General features: G+C 43.1%; 1 protein-coding gene across 6 annotated transcripts in view; it reads right to left on the bottom strand.

Moving 5' to 3' along the window:
- The window catches only part of ANKS1B (ankyrin repeat and sterile alpha motif domain containing 1B), an 84,586-nt gene that overhangs the window by 41,016 nt on the left and 17,248 nt on the right, over positions 1–26,322 (bottom strand). For 4 of the 6 annotated variants that reach the window (XM_072145461.1, XM_072145460.1, XM_072145463.1 and 1 more), the window contains exons 3-4: positions 6,132–6,197; positions 4,570–4,712 (exon numbers count right to left, since the gene is read on the bottom strand). In XM_072145461.1, the coding sequence (XP_072001562.1) occupies positions 4,570–4,712; positions 6,132–6,197 (209 nt within the window). The remainder of the gene's footprint in view (positions 1–4,569; positions 4,713–6,131; positions 6,198–26,322) is intronic. The other 2 variants (XM_072145465.1, XM_072145462.1) reach the window with 1 other exon arrangement.

Genomic DNA, 26,322 nt, shown 5'->3' with positions numbered 1-26,322 from the left:
CCTCCATAGAGAATAGCGGCGCACGGCCACACACACGCCAAAAGATAGAGCATGCTCTATCTTTTTGCGGTGTGCGGCCCGGATCGGTGCCACACAAATTTGCGGCCGCATGTACGTCCCCGCAGACGGCCGTGTGAATGAGCCCTAAGGTATTGTCCCCGAAGAGCTGTGCAATCATATACCTCTGTGTATGTTGTTGTTAGTAGCAGCAGAACTGTTTCTCCAAGATTCTGTGCTCTTATCTCACTGCAGACAGTGGGGCTCATTTACTAAGGGTCCGCAGAGCGCATTTTCGACGATTTCCGTTTGGCGCCAAATTGTCTCGGGTTTTTGAGGCACGCGATTGGATTTTGCCGCATCGGCTCCAGAAATGGGGGGGGGGGCGCGGTCCGTCGGACAACCCAAAGGATTCGGACAACGTGCAAGATTTAACATTTAGAATTGTGTCGCAAGCACGCACTTACAAACACTGGGAAGAAGAAGTTGACCTCGGCAGGGAAGCGACGGATGCAGGAACTCGGCCGCACAATCTTCATGAATCGCGCCGGACTTCATCCTCGTTGGACCGTCCGCATCGGGGATCGCGGCAGGACCGGGTAAGTAAATTTGCCCCAGTATTTGGTACTAGATCTGTAGAACTGTTTAACCATACTTTTGTGTGTGTTCTTACTAGCCCTATAAATGTGAAAAAATGATTCATATTCCAGCTTAGTAGCTTTTCCAAGGGCCCCTGGAGGGAAGATATCCTCACACTTTTTTTTCTCTTAGTTCTCTGCAGCTATCGGCCCTTAATCATACCTTTGTCTATCTTGTTAGTAGCAGCATGGCTTATATTTGAGGATTGCTGAGCACTAAGGGAATGTCCTCACACTGTTGTGCTATTAAAGGGATATTCCCACAAAGACAAGATTCGTAAATATACTCAGGATTGATTATTATTAACAAAAATACAGCATTTCCCAGATATAATTCCAACCTGTCTCTATCAGTCCTGGTTCTGATTCTTCTCATGAATAGCTTCTCTTGTCTGCACATTGCAGTGCTCTATGCCTCCTGCCCTGCCCCCCTGCATTACAAGACCAGCACATACACAGGCACTTCCTGCCAGCAAGCAATGTGCAGTGACTTGCTTTACTAGCTACAGACATATAAGGTCCTTATCCAGGAGGAAAGACTATGGGGCAGATTTACGTACCGAGCCCATTCGCGATCCAGCGGCGCGTTCTCTGCGGTGGATTCGGGTCTTCCGGCGATTCACTATGGTAGTTCCTCCGACGTCCACCAGGTGGCGCTGCTGCGCTGAAGTTCCCCGAGGCCCGCCGGAATGCCCTGAAATTCACCGGCCTATTCCTGGTGAAGGTAAGCGTAAGTCCCGCAACACTTTTTTTTTTAAAATGTGGCGTTTTTTCCGAATCCGTTGGGTTTTCGCTCGGCCACGCCCCCCGATTTCCATTGCGTGCATGCCGGCACCGATGCGCCAAAATCCGATCGCGTGCGCCAAAATCCCAGGGCAACACAGGGAAAATCGTCGCAAATCGGAAATATTCGGGTAACACGTCGGCAAAACGCGAATCGGGCCCTTAGTAGATGACCCCCTATGTGTTTGTTAGCAGGGCTGAGCGTGCCATTGTGTTTTATATCCATCTCATCATCTCTGATCTGTCTCATCTCTCTTTTTCTATGTGGCAGATACTAGTGAATGTTCAGAAGCTAAATACAAGTGTAGATAAAGCTGTACCCTGATAATCTAAGCACATTGTCAGCTCACAGCATCTCATAGCTCTAGAGGGATCATAAAGTGTCCGCATAGAGAGTCTCTGCCCACACTCTGGAATATTACACTGACCATCACTAAAGTAAGAGGATGAAATCACTAGGGGATTCAAATTTGAGAACTTTATTTAATGGGCAAACCCCTTTAAGTCTTGACACAGATCTGCTGCAAACTTCTTGTTGTAGTCTTCAACGAAACACCCGCTGCCACTTTTACTAGAGCAGAGGGATATGTCTTTGGAAATGCGCAATGCAGAGAGCTAAGAGCACAGCAGTGTAAGGACACGCCCCCCGAGATCATGGCTACAATCAAGCTACAATCCTGGAATATAAATGCGGTAACAAAGGTATATTACACGTCTCTCCAGGAAAAATGCCTAAGACTGGCCGTAGTCTGTAATGACCTACAGAGGTCATTTTTCTCATCCCGGCAGTCTGACACCCATAGGCGAAGCCCCCATAACGCGTCGCGGTCTGTACCGGATGAGCATCTATTACACTATTTTAGATGAGCTGCAGGCTAAGTTGGTGATTTACATTAATTTCTCATTTAATTGTCATTTCCCAGAGATCATCAAAAAATACCCGCAGGAAAAAATATCTGTGACCCATTTTATGATATGTAATCGCTGCGGCTAATAGCGGAGTATGATGGGAGATTTCCTAAGTCCAATCTGCAGGAAGCCGTTTACTGACAATTAGACATCATCTATTAATATCTATCAGAGCATCAAACACTGCCCGAGGCCACCGACGTGTCACCCTGTGCTGCCAACGTTTCATGGTGCCCATACACACTATAGGAAATGTAAATGTGGCCCTACAACTAAAGGGGACAACTATCACTTAGAGAGAAGAAGCAGAAAACAACAGCCATGGAGTGTATGATCCCTGTCCTGTGACATCACTGTGTGTATTATCCCTGTCCTGGGACATCACTATGTGTATTATCCCTGTACTGTGACATCACTGTGTGTATTATCCCTGTACTGTGACATCACTGTGTGTATTACCCTGTACTGTGACATCACTGTGTGTATTATCCCTGTACTGTGACATCACTGTGTGTAGTATCCCTGTACTGTGACATCACTGTGTGTATTATCCCTGTCCTGGGACATCACTATGTGTATTATCCCTGTCCTGGGACATCACTGTGTGTATTATCCCTGTACTGTGACATCACTGTGTGTAGTATCTCTGTACTGTGACATCACTGTGTGTATTATCCCTGTACTGTGACATCACTGTGTGTATTATCCCTGTCCTGGGACATCACTGTGTGTATTATCCCTGTACTGTGACATCACTGTGTGTATTTTCCCTGTCCTGGGACATCACTGTGTGTATTGTCCCTGTACTGTGACATCACTGTGTGTATTATCTCTGTACTGTAACATCACTGTGTGTATTATCCTGTACTGTGACATCACTGTGTATATTATCCCTGTACTGTGACATCGCTGTGTGTATTATCCTGTACTGTGACATCACTGTGTGTATTATCCTGTACTGTGACATCACTGTGTATTATCCCTGTACTGTGACATCGCTGTGTGTATTATCCCTGTACTGTGACATCACTGTGTGTATTATCTCTGTACTGTGACATCATTGTGTGTATTATCCCTGTACTGTGACATCACTGTGTGTAGTATCCCTGTACTGTGACATCACTGTGTGTATTATCCCTGTACTGTGACATCACTGTGTGTATTATCCCTGTACTGTGTATTATCCCTGTACTGTGTATTATCCCTGTACTGTGACATCACTGTGTGTATTATCCCTGTACTGTGACATCACTGTGTGTATTATCCCTGTACTGTGTATTATCCCTGTACTGTGTATTATCCCTGTACTGTGACATCACTGTGTGTATTATCCCTGTACTGTGACATCACTGTGTGTATTATGCCTGTACTGTGACATCACTGTGTGTATTATCCCTGTACTGTGACATCACTGTGTGTATTATCCCTGTAATGTGACATCATTGTGTGTATTATCCTGTACTGTGACATCACTGTGTGTATTATCCCTGTACTGTGACATCACTGTGTGTATTATCCCTGTAATGTGACATCACTGTGTGTATTATCTCTGTACTGTGACATCACTGTGTGTATTATCCCTGTACTGTGACATCACTGTGTACATTATCCTGTACTGTGACATCACGGTGTGTATTATCCCTGTACTGTGACATCACTGTGTGTATTATCCCTGTACTGTGACATCACTGTGTGTATTATCCCTGTACTGTGACATCACTGTGTACATTATCCTGTACTGTGACATCACGGTGTGTATTATCCCTGTACTGTGACATCACTGTGTGTATTATCCCTGCACTGTGAAATCACTGTGTGTATTATCCCTGTACTGTGACATCACTGTGTGTATTATCCCTGTACTGTGACATCACTGTGTGTATTATCCCTGTACTGTGTCATCACTGTGTGTATTATCCTGTACTGTGACATCGCTGTGTGTATTATCCCTGTACTGTGACATCACTGTGTGTATTATCCCTGTACTGTGACATCACTGTGTGTATTATCTCAGTAATGTAATATCATAGACATAATATTGTTACAGGTTAGTTTTAATTTTTTAATGTATTTTAATGGGTTTTTTTTATTTGAAATGATATAGTTGTGACATATATTATATTTTTTGGCTTTTATAGTATACACGTTATTTTTTGAAAGAACTGAGAAACTGAAAGAAGCATTTTGTGTGTTGAACAACATCTAAAATGACCCGTACACATAGATATGGAGGTGTTATTACCTGAGCCATCTGTCTTTCCAGCTTTGATCTTGGTAAATCATCAAAGTAATTGTCATTTCTTCTTCGCCGTCCATCCCCTTGCATCATAATGTGGGAAAAATCCAGAGATCCCCCAGTCGGATACAGCTTTGCGGATTTTGTGGCTGAAAAAAATGACAATCTAGATTAATTAGTAGAAGTAGAATTTTCTTCTGTATCTATATGATCAAAGTATTTTGCAGAGTTTACTTTTAAATGACAAACTTTTGTCTTCCTTTTACCACCAGTAGAGGGAGCTCTGAATGGAATAGTATACAGTGAGCTCTTTAGCTCCCTCTAGTGAAGGTTGCATGCAGCCGAAATGTCATATTTATGTCTATGAAGAGGATTTGGAGCTCTGAATCAGAAAATGAGTTATGGTAATTGGATATATTCTAAAAATAACAGGATGTGGAGATCGGCTTTCACTTTTACACTACAGTGACCTTCATCCTAATGGCTGTGACACCAAAACCCCAAGGAGTATGTAAATCTTGAAAGAAACTACGGTCAAATATAAGGAATCAGAAGTATCATGACCTGACAACTCCTTCTAGTACTCAGGATTCCTTTAATATTTTCATAGTAAAAATGAAAAAGTAGAGGTGGATCACTGCACCAAGTGATGTAAAAAAATGTGTATATTTATATAGACCATAAAAAAGTACTAAATTGTAAAATACCTACAAAATTATAATACTGTATATGGAAGTGTGTTATAGAGCAGAAAGAGCTGAGCAGAATGTACATAGTGTCCTATCTGCAGGCAGCATGTTATAGAGCAGGAGGAGCTGAGCAGATTGTACATAGTGTCCTATCTGCAGGCAGCATGTTATAGAGCAGGAGGAGCTGAGCAGATTGTACATAGTGTCCTATCTGCAGGCAGCATGTTATAGAGCAGGAGGAGCTGAGCAGATTGTACATAGTGTCCTTTCTGCAGGCAGTATGTTATAGAGCAGAAGGAGCCCAGCAGATTGTACATAGTGTCCTATCTGCAGGCAGCATGTTATAGAGCACAAGGAGCTAAGCGATTTTACATATTGTCCTATTTGAAGTCATCATGTTATGGAGCAGGAGGAGCTGAGCAGATTAAAAAAGAACCCTTAAAGGACATCTACCACCAGAATAAAGGATTGTAAACCAAGTACACTAGCATGTTTGTATGTGTCCTCTGGCAGGATCTGATCTTCTTTTAGCTTCTAATATTCTTGTTTTTACAAAAAAAAAAAACTTTAAAATGATGCAAATGAGCCTGAGAGGCTCCAGGTTCCATTGATGTTAATGGAGTCTGGAGCCCCTCAGTCTCATTTGCATAATTTTTAAAGCCTTTTTTTCCTAAAAACATTGGAAGGAAGCTTAAAGAAGAGCAGATCCTACTAGAGGGGGCACACACCAGTATGTAAGTGTACTTGGTTTACAATCCTTCATCCTGGTGGTAGATGTCCTTTAAAATAATAACGTATACAACATAAACTATAAAGTTTGGCTTATAAATCATAATAACAGTATCACCTCATCTTTACCACAATTTGAAAGAAACTTACACAACTCCTTTTTTTCATTCAAAAATTCGGCTCCAATTCTCTGCTCCTCATAAAGATTATTAAATCCTGCCATAAAGAAGAACAATGCGTCCTGCAGATAACAATCACTCAATACAAGTAAAAATCAAAACCACAAAATCAGAAATGGGGCAGTAAGAGGTTAAATTTCACCGATGACACCCGTAAATCATGTTGATTAAATTTTATTCTTGAAGATAGTTTTTGGATAATTAACAAAGCGAGCAGTAATTATGAAAGTTACAAAAAACCCGGAGATCTAATTGTGCCGATGATATTATCTCATTCTTATTAGATTTACTAAGGCCACTCCATAAATCATGATGTTCACCCAACAGGCAGGAAAGGGCAAGCTATATCAGCATCGTGGAGAACATAAAGCCAATAGGGGAGATTTATCAGTAGGGTCTGAGGTAAAACTGTTCTAGTTGCCCATGGAAACCAATCAGAGCTCAGGTTTAAATTTATAAACAGCTGTGGGATAATGAAAGCTGAGCTCTGATTGGTTGGGCAACTAGAACAGTTTTACCTCAGACACTTCTGATAAATCTCGCCTAATGTGATTACAATGTAAAATTTACACATACATTCCAAATATATTATATAAGATTCTACATTCTACCTGCACATATCTGATCCCAACTTGTAAAGTGAAGGCATCCCATTAGGGTCTATCATCATCTCATTTGACCCCTGGGACCTCTTGAGAATGAAGGGTCCACTGAATTGGTTCAGTATATCAAGTAGAGGATCAGCATTGCACAGAATCCTAGGAAAAGGTGTCCTAGGATTGTCATCTTATCAAAAACATCCATGACATCCATGTTAAAGGGATCTCAAACCCTTTAAGATACAAATCATGTTTAGATCACAGGCGAAATCAATCTGATTGGATCCATACCCGTTCCGACTAATTGATGAAGCAGCAGGATCATAACGCTCCATTAGATATCAGAAATAAATATTGCATGGAGTCCCATGCTCTCTCGAACGGTGGGAGACCCTGTTGTCAGACTCCCACCAAGTTTCGGACTGTGGTTGGGCCTACCAGGTGAAATTATTCTGGAGGTCCACCCTTGCTTATATGCTAGGAAAAAAACCTTACAATTCTCCAATGTAGGTTGTCCTCTGGGGTCCAGTGTTAAGTTACAGCCTGGGCCGACCGGGGAATCCTCTGATCCTCTGGTGGGCCAGTCCGACAATGCCCCTCCCCCCATATATTAAAATGTAACAATTAAACAAAGGACAACTTTAACTACTAATCATTTTTGTCTAGAGTAATATAATTTAGCTTTTCTTCAGAAAATTGTACTTTATGTAGGTTTGTACATTCCCATTCAATTTTTATTAAATTTATTTTGGATAATTTACATTTTTGAGAATTTTTATGGTTATGACATTACAAAAAATATCATTTTTAGTCTTATATCTGATTGCCATGGAGTCCTTCAAAAGACGCTTCTTAGGCATCTCTTGCCAGAATAAGTTTTAATTACAACATTCAAGTAACCTGTAATACCTGTCACAGCCTATGGGCAAGAGTGGCGCTGTGTCTGGAAATAATTCTGGAAGGTAAAAGAGTTCCCTGGACAATACTTCCGCATTTCCCTTCCCGGTAGAAACACATTCTGCGTCACAGCCCGTAGACCGCACTGTACCTGGATACTCGGCCTGTGAAGGTCACTGAAGCTCATTATCACATATGTGGGAGTAAAATTACACCACAATCACAGAGAAGAAACTACTCCATTCACTGAGAGGCTGATTCAGCGGCACAGGATGTGTAAGATCTCATACACATGTTATTATAGCCAATTATTGTATTAAAATCAATTAAATAGAGGAATAAAACAGCTAAATCAATGATTACTGGGCTGAATTTGTGAAGCTGCTGGGCCCCCATGTTGAACCGGTATGGGGCCCCCAACTATAATGTTATTTATGATGACTTAAAGACCCTCTAAGTCTCCTAGGCTAATTACAACTATGCCTGCAACCCCTAAAAGGGGTTTTCCTGTTGACTGTTGAGCATCACCGTGACCAATAGAAGGGGGTACCACAGATCCCCGCCCCCAAGGAGAGATCTACCTCAATTGCTCGATATGTATGTATGTAATCTTTAAAAAAAAATCTCAATAGACAGAGGCAATTCAAGCACTCTGCACTAGCAAATATCACACTCAGGATTTCCTCAGGGGTTGTCACATGGTTTGCTCCACCCCCAAAGAGAGATTTGCCTCAATAGCTAATGACTTAGTTGTATGTCTAGACAAGTTTGTGTGAATGTAATTTGTGAAAAAAATTCAGAATAGACAAAGACAATTCAAAAACTTTGCAGTAACTAATCCTCAGGGGTTGTCACAGGTGTTTTCCCCACCCCTGAGAAGAGATTTTCCTAGTGACTTAATATGCAGTGCTATGTCACTGTATGTCTAGACAGGATTGTATGTATATAATCTGTGTAAGAAATTCTACATTGACATAGATGACTCTAGAACTTTTTTCTAATAAATGCCAGATTGTAGATTTTCTCAGGGATTGTCACACCGTTTCCTCTACCTTCTGAAATCTCTTTAATCTTCTAAAATTAAATAGTGTAAATCAAGTCCAGTTAGTATTTACGAATATTGGAATTAAAACCTGATTATACAAACAACTGAACTAACAAATACCAGATTGTGCATTTCCTCAGGGGTTGTCATTCAGTTTTCCCCACCCCTGAGGAGGGAACTGCCTCAATAGGCAGTGATTTATTATGCAGAACTTCATCACTGTATCTAATCAGGACTGTATTATGAAATTGGGAAAGAAATTCTGCATAAACTGAGATGACTTAAGGACTCCACACTTCCAAATGCAAGACAAAGCATTCCTGGATTATAATGTTTTGGATTAAGGAACTTTTTAATATTAAAAATAATATATCCTTTGCTTCTAGATGGATACCAAATGAGAGTACATACTTAACGTTGCTTTATATCTAGTCAGGTTTGTACGAATGAATCTGGTAAATAAAAACTAGTAGACAGAGAAGACTGAACTCACAAATACCAAACTGGATTTCCTCAGGGGTTGTCACCCAATTTTCCCTGCCCCTGAGGAGAGAGTTACCTCAATAAGTAGTGATTTATTAAGCAGAACTATGTCCCTCTGAATCAAGTCAGTTTTGCACATATGTAATCTGTGACAGAAATTCTGAATAGATGGAGATAACTCATGGACTCTGCATTAAAATATACGAGTCTTTAGATTTCCTCAGGGGTTGTCACCCAATTTTCCCTGCCTTCGAGGAGAGAGTTACCTCAATACGTATTGATTTATTAAGCAGAACCATGTCACTCTGTATCTAGTCAGCTTTGCATGTACGTAATCTGAATTGCAGAATAGAGTCTGAATAGATGGAGACAACTCAAGGACCCTGGGTTAAAAAATACCAGACTTTGGATTTCCTCAGGGGTTGTCACTTAGTTTTCCCCACCCCCAGATCTGCCTCAATAGCTAGTGACTTAATATGCTGAACTATTTCACTGTATCTCCAGACAGGTTTCATATGCAAGTAGCCTGCTGAAGAAATTCAAAATAGAGGGATTACTCAAGCAATCCACACTAACAAGTAACTAACAAGATTTCCGTAGGAGTTGTCTCCCAGTTTTCCCTGCCCCTGAGGAGACATCTGCCTCAAAAGACAAATAATTCCTTATGCAGAACGATGTCACTGTACGTCTAGACAGGTGTTGGATGCATGGAGTCTGCCGTACAAATTCAAAATACAGAAATAATTCGAGTAATCTACACTAACGAATGGCAGACAATGGATTTCCCTAGGAATTGTCTCCTAGTTGTCCCCGCCCCTGAGGAGAGATCTACTTCAAAAATTAGATAATTAATTATGCAGAACTATGTCACTGTACTTCTAGTTAAGTTTTGTTTGTATTTAATCTAAAAATTCTGAATAGATAGAAATGACTAAAGGATTCTGAATATCTGGATGATCAGATTTTGGATTAAGGGAGCTTTTCTATATTGAGAATGATATGCCCTTTGTTTCTGGGTGAATAGAAATGAGCAGGAAGAAATAGACTTATAAATTTCCCGCACAGATTCCATGTGAACGGCAGCTGCAGACATTCATGCAATGTGTCGGAGATGCCTATAGATAACATCCCTCATCTGACCTGCCAATTGCATTCTGCACTGGCTCACCTCAGGGATCGCAGCACCAACTCGCTTTTTGGCACACCTACTCCAACCCATTTTCATTTTATATCCAATTTGTGTAAGAGCTTACTCCCTGTGTGTGGCACAAGTTAATAGATGGCACGCAGACATATGCGATGTTTGGACAGAGTCCCAGGGAGGGCCTGGCTGCATCTGTCACTCTTTGGAGAAATAAACGATGGTTTATGCCCTTGAAAACAGCTTCCGCGACTTGGCACGAGTAGAGGGTAGTATGAATTAGCTGATTCAGGCACCAGGTGGGCATCGGCCCAACCCGAACAATGTTGGCCGGAGGCCGCAAACCTTGTCTGTCAAAAGCTTATAAATGACAAGCCATTTACTAGAAAGGATGGACACGCAGTCCTGATGGTGCCATTAATTTTATGCAGCAAGACTAATAATTCCATCATAATGAAAGGAATCTGAAGAAAATCCTCGTTTTTTAGCTATTTTAGTTCACGCGTCCCCTACAACATGGATCATTTTTCCTCTCTGATGTGACCTCGTAATGAAGATTTGCAGAAACAAGTTTCCCATGATGCCTCTGGCGTATCATAGATCACATTGCACTGGCATCTATCTTAGAGCAAAATATAATAGATCAGAGACATTAATCTTCTGTCCCATAACTCATTGGAGGGAATTTATCATAACTGGTCACAGTCATGATACTACCTCCAATGCACAATGCGACCAATATACTAAGCGGCTCCAGCATTTTGGTATATTGTGTACCCGGTGATATCTATGCCAGGTCCTATCTGACATATAATTACGATATAGACTGTAATCCGCCCACTTGGCGTGAATTTGGGCAGCACGGTGGCTCAGTGGTTAGCATTACAGCCTTGCAGTGCAGGGGTCCTGGGTTCAAATGCCATCCATATGCAAAGAGTTTGTATGTTTGCATGGGTTTCCTCTGGGTCCTCCGGTTTCCTCCCACACTCCAAAACATGATGTAGCTTCGTGATGCACACGAGCCAGGAGAGTTTTAAATATCAACACGAATATTTATGGCGCTCTCATTGACTTGCATAGAGAGCACTTGGTCAGTTCTGACCACCAGAATTCAAGACCACCATTCTAGGTGACACTAGAAAACTTTATATAAGCTTTAACAGCAATTCCCCAAATCTTTCTTTCATAGCTAGTGTTTGCTCCAGCCCAAGTCCTCTATGTAGACTTCTCTGTAATCTGATGTCTATGTGCAGGGTCGGCTGCAGGTTTCAGTAGGCCCCTGGGCGACAGAGCCTCAATTGGGCCCCTTTGCCGTGAAATCACGTGGCATTAAAAATTCTGAAACTAAAACAGTCTCCTTTTCCCTAAAATGGAGACACAGGGGACCCCTATGGATTTCTTATGTACAGCCATATATGGGTCCCCCAGCACTTGCCTATGTGACCGCTGTAGCGTAAAGGCTTTTGCAGATATTTTAGAATGAAGGGAGAAGAAAAACAGTCTAAGGGAGAATTAACACAACCCCCGTATATAGGTCCCCATAGGCTGGCAATGGGTGTGCGGTACAGAGCGGTACGGTGCTGCACACGTGCGGGACCGGACCATTCCATACCCGGGAACAGATAGGACATGTCCTATCTTTCCCCGAATTACGGCGCCATGCGCCATGAATCTGGCGTCGGAGTCCTGAAATAGTCACATTGCCAGGCATTGGGATTATAATTCCTCTTACACGTGAAGGGGGCACGGCCGGTGGCTGGAGTGGGCCGGAGTGGGGCACAAGTGAAAGATCGCCTGGCGTTCAAATATACGCTGCACGGCTGAGCTGCCTAAGCCTCTTGGTGTATCCATAAGACGGGAGAGTTAGTGATTCCATTATACTTTGTAGTAATGCAGTCAGCCATGTTCATTTAAAAAAAAAACATGCAATTCCAGAAACAACCTGTGGACGTGTGTGGCGCTCTTTGTATGAGAACACAGCCAATACTGTACCTTTAGACATTAAGGCTCCCCCTAGTGGCACCTGCATACAGACAGAATTGTTAACAGCAGGGGATTTGGAGCTCTGTATCAGAAAAACAACCTCTGACACATATGAAGATATATAAAGAAATGAATCAGTAGGAAGCAGATGATAAAAGGTGGAGACTGCTTGGAAGTAACAGCACATAACCCCTTGGAGTAATTACTCGAGCGTCTGTCATCCTTTGTCCTTATATTCTCCGCTGTTACACCTTGTCTGCGCTCGGTTTCTGGAATCGTCTCTGTTTGGCAGGTTTTTCATTTTTCACAGATTTGGAACAGATCTGAAATATCAGTCGACAAGTGTATCATTTTAGGGAACGAATTTATAACGTTCTATCTGAGCCACCTATTCGTAGGTCTGAAAGCTGTCACTCGGCTTGTGACTCATCGCTGCAGGCAGACACTTCTTCCTATTCCCTGCTCCCACACACCTCCTCCTCCATCCAAACTCTCACTGTCCACCTCGTCTTTCGTTCCTTACTCTGCAAATGTCTGCTGTCTCCTTGAAATCCCACCACCTAACCTTTCCCACAGACAATCCTAGTTGGCAAAGGACCCAAAAAGTTCTTAAGCAATTATCACGATCTATATAACTTCTGTAATTATTAGTCAAGTCTAGGAGGTGAGGGGTGGCCATGACACGTGGACTCCTTATTTGACTCTCTGTGTTATGGACTGCCAGGCTCAGACTGTCCACATCAAAAGGTGACCAGTAATGGACTCACTTTATAGTTATTTTGCTTTCAGCTACTCTCAAGGGTGTTCCAAGTCCATCGGAAACCCCTAGAAGGCAGAGGTATAAAAAGGTAGGTCCGAGATGACCAAAGTAGGATGCATAGTAACCCTGTTCTGACTACCAGTTCCCATACTGCTCTGGGACTTCCAATTTTCCATACTGTGACTGGGCAGAAGTTCTGGTGGTTGCGGGACATGCTTCAGTGGCCTCCTCGGACAACGTAATGTCACTAGAATTCACCACGGTTGATGATTTCCTTTGTTGTCCCCTGGTCCAAGGAGGCCACTTACTGAAGCAGGTCATGCGACGTCTTCCCAAGAGTTTTTGGTCTTGTCTTGTTCCAGAAAACCAGAATTGCCAGAAGGATGGAAACAGAAGATGGAGCAGGGTATGGATGCTATTTTATTAACCAATCCCCTAGGTTGCTCCCTTTAGCTTAGGCAATCATTGGATCCAGTAGGATCAAGAGACGTTATTACCAAGCAGTAGTGTATTATAGTATAGGCAGGGTGGGCGGTAGCCTGGGCCAAGCCTTCTAAGGGGGCCATGGCCACCCAAACCACAAACCTTCTCTCACAATGAGAAGAACCTTCACCCATTAAATCTTTGTACATTTGTTCATATTCCAATACACAAGAGCCATTTCAGGACATTTGGATTATAATATAGGCAGGGTGGGCGGTAGCTTGGGGCAAGTCTTCTAAGGGGCCCATGGCCACCCAAACTACCAACCTTCTCTTACACTGCGAAGGACCTTCACCCATTAAATCTTCATACATCTTTCTTCATACTGTAAATACACAGGAGCCATTTCAGGACCTTTGAAAGTCCTCCAAAAATCCTGAAACCAAAGATTGAAAGCAGGCAGAAGGGACACATCATTCATTCTCCAAGAAGTTCAATTCTAGTACCATATGTAGTGAATTCAAGACTTGTAGGGTGTGTAATATTCATACAGTCCAGGGCCCACGACAGTCTTAATCTGGCCCTGTTGGCAAGCACCTGATGTCAAGCAAAAATTAGACAAAGGAAAGACGAGGTCATGGTAAACATTGCAAGCTCATGTTCAACGAGACAATTCAATGGTGGGCAGTAAGGGTTCATACTCAGGACTAGGAGGAGAAGACAAACACAATCTAGAGATGGAGCTTAGGTCAGGAACATAAAAAAAATATCAGTAGGCAGGAGACTGGATATTCTCACAGGGTTTTAAGAACCTCTAGGCTTATACAATCTTGAGATCAGCAGGGTCTTGCTGTAATTGGCTGAGAAACATTAGGAGCATGCTGCCCCTCTAAGAGTCTTTAGATTGGTGGTCAGTCACCATATTGCATAGATAGGGGAGCATGGAGAAGGGAGCACAAACCCTTGGAGATGAGCTGCATACCGGGGGCTTTAGATGACTGAACATACACATAATACATTTGCCACAACCTACCGGCTATATTATATAGTCTGTCAGGGGTTGCATATAGGAAGGAAGTTGCCAGAGGGGTTCAGCCATAAAACATCTGCCAAAAGAGTTATTTCTGTATGAACGCTGTAGGAAAGATTTGAAGGGCTGACCACTAGACCCATATGTTTCAAAAACTTTGCTTGTCACGTAACAGGACAAGGATCGGAATCAGAGTGGATAGACTGTGGGGTGGAGCCTAACGGAAGGCCGACATGACAGGGATAACCAGTAGTAGAGACAGATAGGTAGTCATGGGTATGCCGACGGCGGGCTGGTCCAAGAGGGGGAATTGAGACCATTATAAGAGTTAAGTGGAGGCCATTTTGTGACTGAGCCAGCGAGGAAGCCCTCACCCACCCACCCACCCACCGTTTGTTGGTTTGGGGTTTAGATGTGAGAAGATGTTGGGACTTTGAAGTCCTCACTGGTAAGTGGGTTTAGATGGGGATGCCCCAGTGGCTCCTGTGGCTGCAGAAACCCATTCTGGTCTCTTGGTTTTATGGAGAAGAGAGAAAGACATGGAAGGATGAGGGCCATGGTACCGAGGAACGAGTTTTAAATAACCTTGTAATGACAGGTCAGTGCCTGAACCCAGACTTCATACGTAAATGCGGGTACAGCTTTGGGCTCACCCCCATGGTAACAACCGCAAACAATGCCGGCACTGACTGGGGTGTCAACCTTTCCGTGGCAAAGCCAGTGACGTCGCACGGAGCAATGATCGTAGGAAAAATTATGCCGCACTCGTGCCTTCAGCATTTAAAGGGTGAACACCTGTGATCAGTATCAGCGATTGAAGGTGTTACCAGTACCTGAACCAAACTTTTGTTAAAAAAGTTCAGCTGAACTCGGGTCTACTCATCATTAGTGATGACCTGAGGGAGTCAATCCCCCAAAAGATGTGATGACCATGTACATTCGTGGTAGGAGTTGAGATATGGTCATGATCACCATCTTCAATTGTGATATAATACTTGGCGTTTTGGCCTCTAGGGGTCCCACTACTGAGGCACTGAACTTGTTAATTGTGGTCTATATCGGGCAACCACACACAAAATGGCAGCTAACGTCTCTATAAAGTACAATGCGTGGTATATATATATATATCTTACCTGGCACAGAGTGAATTTGATCCGTAAATGTTTTTTACTCCTTAAAAGTAATATTCTTTGTTCCCCATCTATTTAGGGCCTCAAGGCAGAGCAATTTCATTTAATTAAATTCAATTAATCCTCAGGTTCGGAAGCGTGTGGCGCGTGCGTCCTTCCTATGTTCTATTACCTATTCAATCTGTGTATTAAAATATCTCGTACCCGCTACAATCCTCGGAGGGGCTCGCCTTGATGGCTTTGTGTGGAATTTTCGACATTTCTCTATTTTTAGGTGCCACCGTGACCTGTATCATCCTCGAGTGAGGGGTTTTATGTTTCCTAAGTCCTTGACTGTCTCTTCCTTTGAACCAATGACATTACGTATTGTGGTTGCTATGGACTAATCACCAATGGGAAAAAAAATGGCAGATCCAGAACAGAAATTATAAAGGAAAAAGTAATTATATAATAATGTAATAATCTCCTAATTCCAGTAATCACGTATCATTAAAGGGATTTTCCAGCTCAGTCACACTGATGACATCTCCATTGGGGCTTTCTGGTTAATAGAGGTTTTATCACCAAGGACATTTAGGACATTTTGCTGAAGGATAATTATTTATGGGGGACTTGTTCTTCTGGTCATAATAATAATTCCTTTATTTATATAGCGCACACAGATACCACAGCGCTGCACAGAATTTGCCAAATCAGTCCATGTCCCCAATGGGGCTCACAATCTAATCACCCTACCAGTATGTTTTGGAGTGTGGGAGGAAACTGGAGGACCCGGAGAAAACCCATGCAAACTTGGAGTGAACAATGAAACTATTTGCAGATGTTGACCTGAATGGGACTTGAACACAGGACCCAAACGCTGCAAGGCTGTAGTGCTAACCACTGAGCCTCCATGCTGCCCCATGGTCATCAGGAATCCCAGATATCAAACCCCAGCAATTAAATATTCAGCCCCTATACTATGTAAGTATGTAATAATCAGTCCTATAGGGGGGCATCACAACAGCAGTATAACAAGACCGAACTATAATGCTGAGTACTTCAGAATAAGAAAAATAGCAATAATACATAAAGATATTGGGCACAAGCAGGTGTTTTACATTGTAAAGCGCTACGGAATATGGTAGCGCTATATAAATAAAGATTATTACTGTACTAATCTAATGATTGCTTCAAATACTAAGTAACATCACAACTAAATATGCAATATCATCACCAATTTAATTGTCCAAATGAAGGACTACTACCATAAAACAATTAGCTATCATAAAGACTGCATCATAAACCAAATATTAGAAACATAAGACACAATCTTGATAGCAAAATATCCCCTTAATATTCTTGTAGAGGGACTAGAATCTGTGCTAAAAAATATAGATAGATACAAAGCGCACCTTGCACAACTACATCTCAGTAACAGATGTAACAAATGTATTGAATGTATACAAATTGCAACAATCCTAAAGCGAGCTGAGATATATAATTGTTTACCACTGCTCCTGTGTAGTTTACCGCTGCTCCTGTGTAGTTTACCACTGCTCCTGCATTGTTTACCCCTGCTCCTGTGTATTTTACCACTGCTCCTGTGTATTTTACCACTGCTCCTGTGTAGTTTACCACTGCTCCTGTGTAGTTTACCACTGCTCCTGTGTAGTTTACCACTGCTCCTGTGTATTTTACCACTGCTCCTGCATTGTTTACCACTGCTCCTGTGTAGTTTACCACTGCTCCTGTGTAGTTTACCACTACTCCTGTGTAGTTTACCACTGCTCCTGTGTAGTTTACAACTGCTCCTGTGTAGTTTACCCCTGCTCCTGTGTAGTTTACCACTGCTCCTGCATTGTTTACCTCTGCTCCTGTGTAGTTTACCTCTGCTCCTGTGTAGTTTACCGCTGCTCCTGTGTAGTTTACCACTGCTCCTGTGTAGTTTACAACTGCTCCTGTGTAGTTTACCACTGCTCCTGTGTAGTTTACCACTGCTCCTGTGTAGTTTACCACTGCTCCTGTGTAGCTTACCCCTGCTCCTGTGTAGTTTAACACTGCTCCTGCATTGTTTACCACTGCTCCTGTGTAGTTTACCACTGCTCCTGTGTAGTTTACCTCTGCTCCTGTGTAGTTTACCACTGCTCCTGTGTAGTTTACCACTGCTCCTGTGTAGTTTACCGCTGCTCCTGTGTAGTTTACCGCTGCTCCTGCATTGTTTACCACTGCTCCTGTGTAGTTTACTGCTGCTCCTGTGTAGTTTACTGCTACTCCTGTGTAGTTTACCGCTGCTCCTGTGTAGTTTACCAACGCTCCTGTGTAGTTTACCACTGCTCCTGCATTGTTTACCACTGCTCCTGTGTAGTTTACCACTGCTCCTGTGTAGCTTACCACTGCTCCTGTGTAGTTTACCTCTGCTCCTGTGTAGTTTACCTCTGCTCCTGTGTAGTTTACCACTGCTCCTGTGTAGTTTACCACTGCTCCGTGTAGCTTACCACTGCTCTGAGTAGCTTACCACTGCTCTTGTGTAGTTTACCTCTGCTCCTGTGTAGTTTACCACAGCTCCTGTGTAGTTTACCTCTGCTCCTGTGTAGTTTACCACTGCTCTTGTGTAGTTTACCACTGCTCCTGTGTAGTTTACCACTTCTCCTGTGTAGTTTACCACTGCTCCTGTGTAGTTTACCACTGCCCTTGTGTAGTTTACCACTGCTCCTGTGTAGTTTACCACTGCTCCTGTGTAGTTTACCACTGCCCTTGTGTAGTTTACCACTGCTCCTGTGTAGTTTACCACTGCTCCTGTGTAGTTTACCACTGCTCCTGTGTAGTTTACCACTGCTCCTGTGTAGTTTTCCACTGCTCCTGTGTAGTTTACCACTGCTCCTGTGTAGTTTTCCACTGCTCCTGTGTAGTTTACCACTGCTCCTGTGTAGTTTACCACTGCTCCTGTATAGTTTACCACTGCTCCTGAGTAGTTTACCACTGCTCCTGTGTAGTTTACCTCTGCTCCTGTGTAGTTTACCACTGCTCCTGTGTAGTTTACCACTGCTCCTGTGTAGTTTACCTCTGCTCCTGTGTAGTTTACCACTGCTCCTGTGTAGTTTACCTCTGCTCCTGTGTAGTTTACCACTGCTCCTGTGTAGCTTACCACTGCTCCGTGTAGCTTACCACTGCTCCTGTGTAGTTTACCTCTGCTCCTGTGTAGTTTACCACTGCTCCTGTGTAGCTTACCACTGCTCTTGTGTAGTTTACCTCTGCTCCTGTGTAGTTTACCACTGCTCCTGTGTAGTTTTCCACTGCTCCTGTGTAGTTTTCCACTGCTCCTGTGTAGTTGTCCACTGCTCCTGCGTAGTTTACCACTGCTCCTGTGTAGTTTACCCCTGCTCCTGTGTAGTTTACCACTGCTCCTGTGTAGTTTACCCCTGCTCCTGTGTAGTTTACCACTGCTCCTGTGTAGTTTACCACTGCTCCTGCGTAGTTTACCACTGCTCCTGTGTAGTTTACCACGGCTCCTGTGTAGTTTACCACTGCTCCTGTGTAGTTTTCCACTGCTCCTGTGTAGTTTTCCACTGCTCCTGTGTAGTTTTCCACTGCTCCTGCGTAGTTTACCACTGCTCCTGTGTAGTTTACCCCTGCTCCTGTGTAGTTTACCACTGCTCCTGTGTAGTTTACCACTGCTCCTGTGTAGTTTTCCACTGCTCCTGTGTAGTTTTCCACTGCTCCTGTGTAGTTTACCACTGCTCCTGTGTAGTTTACCACTGCTCCTGCATTGTTTACCACTGCTCCTGTGTAGTTTACCACTGCTCCTGTGTAGTTTACCACTGCTCCTGTGTAGTTTACCACTGCTCCTGCATTGTTTACCACTGCTCCTGTGTAGTTTACCACTGCTCCTGTGTAGTTTACCACTGCTCCTGTGTAGTTTACCACGGCTCCTGAGTAGTTTACCACTGCTCCTGTGTAGTTTACCACTGCTCCTGTGTAGTTTACAACTGCTCCTGTGTAGTTTACCACTGCCCCTGTGTAGTTTACCACTGCTCCTGTGTAGTTTACCACTGCTCCTGTGTAGTTTACCACTGCTCCTGCATTGTTTACAACTGCTCCTGTGTATTTTACCACTGCTCCTGTGTAGTTTACCACTGCTCCTGTGTAGTTTACCTCTGCTCCTGTGTAGTTTACAACTGCTCCTGTGTAGTTTACCACTGCTCCTGTGTAGTTTACCACTGCTCCTGTGTAGTTCACCACTGCTCCTGTGTAGTTTACCTCTGCTCCTGTGTAGTTTACCTCTGCTCCTGCATTGTTTACAACTGCTCCTGTGTATTTTACCACTGCTCCTATGTAGTTTACCACTGCTCCTGTGTAGTTTACCACTGCTCCTGTGTAGTTTACCACTGCTCCTGTGTAGTTTACCACTGCTCCTGCATTGTTTACCACTGCTCCTGTGTAGTTTACCACTGCTCCTGTGTAGTTTACCACTGCTCCTGTGTAGTTTACCACGGCTCCTGAGTAGTTTACCACTGCTCCTGTGTAGTTTACCACTGCTCCTGTGTAGTTTACAACTGCTCCTGTGTAGTTTACCACTGCCCCTGTGTAGTTTACCACTGCTCCTGTGTAGTTTACCACTGCTCCTGTGTAGTTTACCACTGCTCCTGCATTGTTTACAACTGCTCCTGTGTATTTTACCACTGCTCCTGTGTAGTTTACCACTGCTCCTGTGTAGTTTACCTCTGCTCCTGTGTAGTTTACAACTGCTCCTGTGTAGTTTACCACTGCTCCTGTGTAGTTTACCACTGCTCCTGTGTAGTTCACCACTGCTCCTGTGTAGTTTACCTCTGCTCCTGTGTAGTTTACCTCTGCTCCTGCATTGTTTACAACTGCTCCTGTGTATTTTACCACTGCTCCTATGTAGTTTACCACTGCTCCTGTGTAGTTTACCACTGCTCCTGTGTAGTTTACCACTGCTCCTGTGTAGTTTACCTCTGCTCCTGTGTAGTTTACCACTGATCCTGCATTGTTTACAACTGCTCCTGTGTATTTTACCACTGCTCCTGTGTAGTTTACCACTGCTCCTGTGTAGTTTACCTCTGCTCCTGTGTAGTTTACAACTGCTCCTGTGTAGTTTACCACTGCTCCTGTGTAGTTTCCCACTGCTTCTGTGTAGTTTACCACTGCTCCTGTGTAGCTTACCACTGCTCCTGTGTAGTTTACCACTGCTCCCGAGTAGCTTACCACTGCTCCTGTGTAGTTGACCACTGCTCCTGTGTAGTTGACCACTGATCCTGTGTATTTTACCACTGCTCCTGTGTATTTTACCACTGTTCCTGTGTAGTTTACTACTGCTCCTGTGTAGTTGACCACTGCTCCTGTGTAGTTTACCACTGCTCCTGTGTAGTTTTCCACTGCTCCTGTGTAGTTTACCACTGCTCCAAAAAATAAAGCAGGGGTGTTATTTGGAGTGCAGAGTGGAAGTGGTAAACTACACAGGAGCAGTGGTAAACTACACAGGAGCAGTGGTAAACTACACAGGAGCAGTGGTAAACAGCGCAGGAGCAGTGGTAAACTACACAGGAGCAGTGGTAAACTACACAGGAGCAGTGGTAAACTACACAAGAGCAGTGGTAAACTACACAGGAGCAGTGGTAAACTACACAGGAGCAGTGGTAAACTACACAGGAGCAGTGGTAAACTACACAGGAGCAGTGGTAAACAGCGCAGGAGCAGGGGTAAACTACACAGGAGCAGGGGTAAACTACACAGGAGCAGGGGTAAACTACACAGGAGCAGTGGTAAACTACACAGGAGCAGTGGTAAACTACACAGGAGCAGTGGTAAACTACACAGGAGCAGTGGTAAACTACACAGGAGCAGTGGTAAACTACGCAGGAGCAGTGGTAAACTACGAAGGAGCAGTGGTAAACTACACAGGAGCAGTGGTAAACTACACAGGAGCAGTGGTAAACTACGCAGGAGCAGCGGTAAACTACACAGGAGCAGAGGTAAACTACACAGGAGCAGTTGTAAACTACACAGGAGCAGAGGTAAACTAGACAGGAGCAGTGGTAAACTACACAGGAGCAGTGGTAAACTACACAGGAGCAGTGGTAAACTACACAGGAGCAGAGGTAAACTACACAGGAGCAGTGGTAAACTAGACAGGAGCAGTGGTAAACTACACAGGAGCAGTGGTAAACTACACAGGAGCAGAGGTAAACTACACAGGAGCAGTGGTAAACTACACAGGAGCAGTGGTAAACTACACAGGAGCAGTGGTAAACTACACAGGAGCAGAGGTAAACTACACAGGAGCAGTGGTAAACTACACAGGAGCAGTGGTAAACTACACAGGAGCAGTGGTAAACTACACAGGAGCAGTGTTAAACTACACAGGAGCAGGGGTAAACTACACAGGATCAGTGGTAAACTACACAGGAGCAGTGGTAAACTACACAGGAGCAGTGGTAAACTACACAGGAGCAGTGGTAAACTACACAGGAGCAGTGGTAAACTACACAGGAGCAGTGGTAAACTACACAGGAGCAGTGGTAAGCTACACAGGAGCAGTGGTAAACTACACAGGAGCAGTGGTAAACTACACAGGAGCAGTGGTAAACTACACAGGAGCAGTGGTAAGCTACACAGGAGCAGTGGTAAACTACACAGGAGCAGCGGTAAACTACACAGGAGCAGGGGTAAACTACACAGGAGCAGTGGTAAACTACACAGGAGCAGTGGTAAACTACACAGGAGCAGTGGTAAACTACACAGGAGCAGAGGTAAACTACACAGGAGCAGTGGTAAACTACACAGGAGCAGTGGTAAACTACACAGGAGCAGTGGTAAACTACACAGGAGCAGTGGTAAACTACACAGGAGCAGTGGTAAACTACACAGGTGTCTTATTTTTCTAATAGTTGCTAAGTCATTATACTGTTTTATGGTAGTATCCCTACATTTGGACAATAAAATTACTGATTAAATGTTATATTTAGTTTAGTATTTGAAGTACTTATTCAAATTAGTATAGACCTTCTATGTAATGTGTATATATGAATGGCCTTAGTAATAAAACCTTTTGAATAATATATTAAAAGGATAGGTCATGTATATGATATACTCATCTCCTCCTGCTCTATAACTTCCTGCAGATAGGACACTATGTATAATCTACTCATCTCCTCCTGCTCTATAACATGCTGCCTGCAGATAGGACCCTATGTACAATCTGCTAAGATCCTCCTGCTCTATAACATGCTGCCTGCAGATAGGACACTATGTACAATATGCTTAGCACTTCCTGCTCTATAACATGCTGCCTGCAGATAGGACACTATGTACAATCTGCTCAGCTCCTCCTGCTCTATAACATGCTGCCTGCAGATAGGACACTATGTACAATCTGCTCAGATCCCGTGCTCTATTACATACTACCTGCCTGCAGATAGGACACTATGTACAATCTGCTCAGCTCCCCTTGCTCTATAACTTGGTGCTTGCAGATAGGACACTGTCTACAATATGCTCAACTCCCCCCTGCTCTATAACATGCTGCCTGCAGATAGGACACTATGTACAATTTGCTCAACTCCTCCTGCTCTATAACATGCTGCCTGCAGATAGGACACTATGTACAATCTGCTCAGCTCCTCCTGCTCAATAACATGCTGCCTGCAGATAGGACACTATGTAGTCTCTATCACTAAGTCTATAGATCTTTTCCTACAACCACTGCCATGTCAGATAACCAGCCCAGGTCTCCTGCAGAACAATTACATAGAGCAGATATATCGTATCACAAGAGTCATTGATGGATAAGGGTCAAACTGCAGTTTTTAACCCCAATTTTCCAGCAATTACATGGAATAAAACAGTCCATCTTCCCACCCTGTATTTATATCTTCTTCTCCAGCCTGACACCTACATAGCGTGTGACGGCCCACTCAAAGCCACATTGTACAATGCACAATCATCTGCGTTCCTTGAAAGCGCGCACGAAACCGTATCTAAAGACTCATTAGTGATACGGCTATGAGCGTACCATCCGAGATGTGTTACTACACGCATCCATCCCCTGCATTATGGTGTCTCCTGCACTAAATGTGACATAATCAGCAGGTATTAGGGGGGGGGGGGGGGGAATAGACAAAGAAATACGTAAGTGTTGTGATAAAAGACCATTATCAGGACGCAGAGGTTACATTGTATCCGAACATTCCGCTTCTACGGATATACGGAATCTGATGGCGCTATATAAATCAAAATTATTATTTTTATTTTTATTATTATTATATTTTAGACCTCTAAATTATTACGGGGGTGCTAAATCCCAGAATACCACAAATCCTTGGTGGGATTTGGTGGGGGAAGGAATCATAGAATTTAATAAGATCTGGTCACATGATCTGCTTTCATTGGCTGGCTGTCCAGGAATAGAAAATTCCAAATGTCCTTTAATAGGGTATTACAGCTCTTCCCCATTCATTTCCATAAAAGGGAACTGCAATACCAGACATGACCACTGTAAAGGCATGGCGCTGTTTTTTTTCAAGATGTCATTTTCCGAGCCCTGAGAAACCCTGGATACTCACAGGATGCTATACAGATACTTTTCTTTCCAGTAGCTCAGAATAAACTTTAACAGTCGTTGAAGATTTACACAATTCTGCATAAATGAATAGTACAAGTGCATACAAAAACTTTCTCTGATTAAAATTAGGTTCTCTCGCCTGAATTCTGTTTCACTTGTTATTGCCACATTACATAGATGTTCTATGGAGAGGGGAGAGGGAGCAGAGAGTGAGATGTGCCAGTGAGGGGTACTATATGGCTGTATTCAGCATAGTGTGTGCTATGTATCTGGGTACTATATGGCTGTATTCAGCATAGTGTGTGCTATGTATCTGGGTACTATATGGCTATATTCAGCATAGTGTGCGCTATGTATCTGGGTATTATATGGCTATATTCAGCATAGTGTGCGCTATGTATCTGGGTATTATATGGCTATATTCAGCATAGTGTGCGCTATGTATCTGGGTACTATATGGCTATATTCAGCATAGTGTGTGCTATGTATCTGGGTACTATATGGCTATATACAACATAGTGTGTGCTATGTATCTGGGTACTATATGGCTATATTCAGCATAGTGTGCGCTATATATCTGGGTATTATATGGCTATATTCAGCATAGTGTGCGCTATGTATCTGGGTACTACATGGCTATATTCAGCATAGTGTGCGCTATGTATCTGGGTACTATATGGCTATATTCAGCATAGTGTGCGCTATGTATCTGGGTACTATATGGCTATATTCAGCATAGTGTGCGCTATGTATCTGGGTACTACATGGCTATATACAGCATAGTGTGTGCTATGTATCTGGGTACTATATGGCTATATTCTGCATAGTGTGCGCTATGTATCTGGGTACTATATGGCTGTATTCAGCATAGTGTGTGCTATGTATCTGGGTACTATATGGCTGTATTCAGCATAGTGTGTGCTATGTATCTGGGTACTATATGCTATATTCAGCATAGTGTGCGCTATGTATCTGGGTACTATATGGCTGTATTCAGCATAGTGTGTGCTATGTATCTGGGTACTATATGGCTGTATTCAGCATAGTGTGTGCTATGTATCTGGGTACTATATGGCTGTATTCAGCATAGTGTGTGCTATGTATCTGGGTACTATATGGCTATATTCAGCATAGTGTGCGCTATGTATCTGGGTATTATATGGCTATATTCAGCATAGTGTGCGCTATGTATCTGGGTATTATATGGCTATATTCAGCATAGTGTGCGCTATGTATCTGGGTACTATATGGCTATATTCAGCATAGTGTGTGCTATGTATCTGGGTACTATATGGCTATATACAACATAGTGTGTGCTATGTATCTGGGTACTATATGGCTATATTCAGCATAGTGTGCGCTATATATCTGGGTATTATATGGCTATATTCAGCATAGTGTGCGCTATGTATCTGGGTACTACATGGCTATATTCAGCATAGTGTGCGCTATGTATCTGGGTACTATATGGCTATATTCAGCATAGTGTGCGCTATGTATCTGGGTACTATATGGCTATATTCAGCATAGTGTGCGCTATGTATCTGGGTACTACATGGCTATATACAGCATAGTGTGCGCTATGTATCTGGGTACTATATGGCTATATACAACATAGTGTGTGCTATGTATCTGGGTACTATATGGCTATATTCAGCATAGTGTGTGCTATGTATCTGGGTACTATATGGCTATATTCTGCATAGTGTGCACTATGTATCCAGGTACTATATGGCTATATTCAGCATAGTGTGCGCTATGTATCTGGGTACTATATGGCTATATTCAGCATAGTGTGCGCTATGTATCTGGGTACTATATGGCTGTATTCAGCATAGTGTGTGCTATGTATCTGGGTACTATATGGCTATATTCAGCATAGTGTGCGCTATGTATCTGTGTACTATATGGCTGTATTCAGCATAGTGTGTGCTATGTATCTGGGTACTATATGGCTATATTCAGCATAGTGTGTGCTATGTATCTGGGTACTATATGGCTATATTCAGCATAGTGTGTGCTATGTATCTGGGTACTATATGACTATATTCAGCATAGTGTGTGCTATGTATCTGGGTACTATATGGCTATATTCAGCATAGTGTGCGCTA

This window comes from Engystomops pustulosus, chromosome 4 (genome assembly GCF_040894005.1).
Source record: "Engystomops pustulosus chromosome 4, aEngPut4.maternal, whole genome shotgun sequence".
NCBI classification, from domain to species: domain Eukaryota; kingdom Metazoa; phylum Chordata; class Amphibia; order Anura; family Leptodactylidae; genus Engystomops; species Engystomops pustulosus.
Note: the sequence above shows the minus strand (reverse complement) of the source record. Positions and strands in the feature narration are given on the sequence as shown.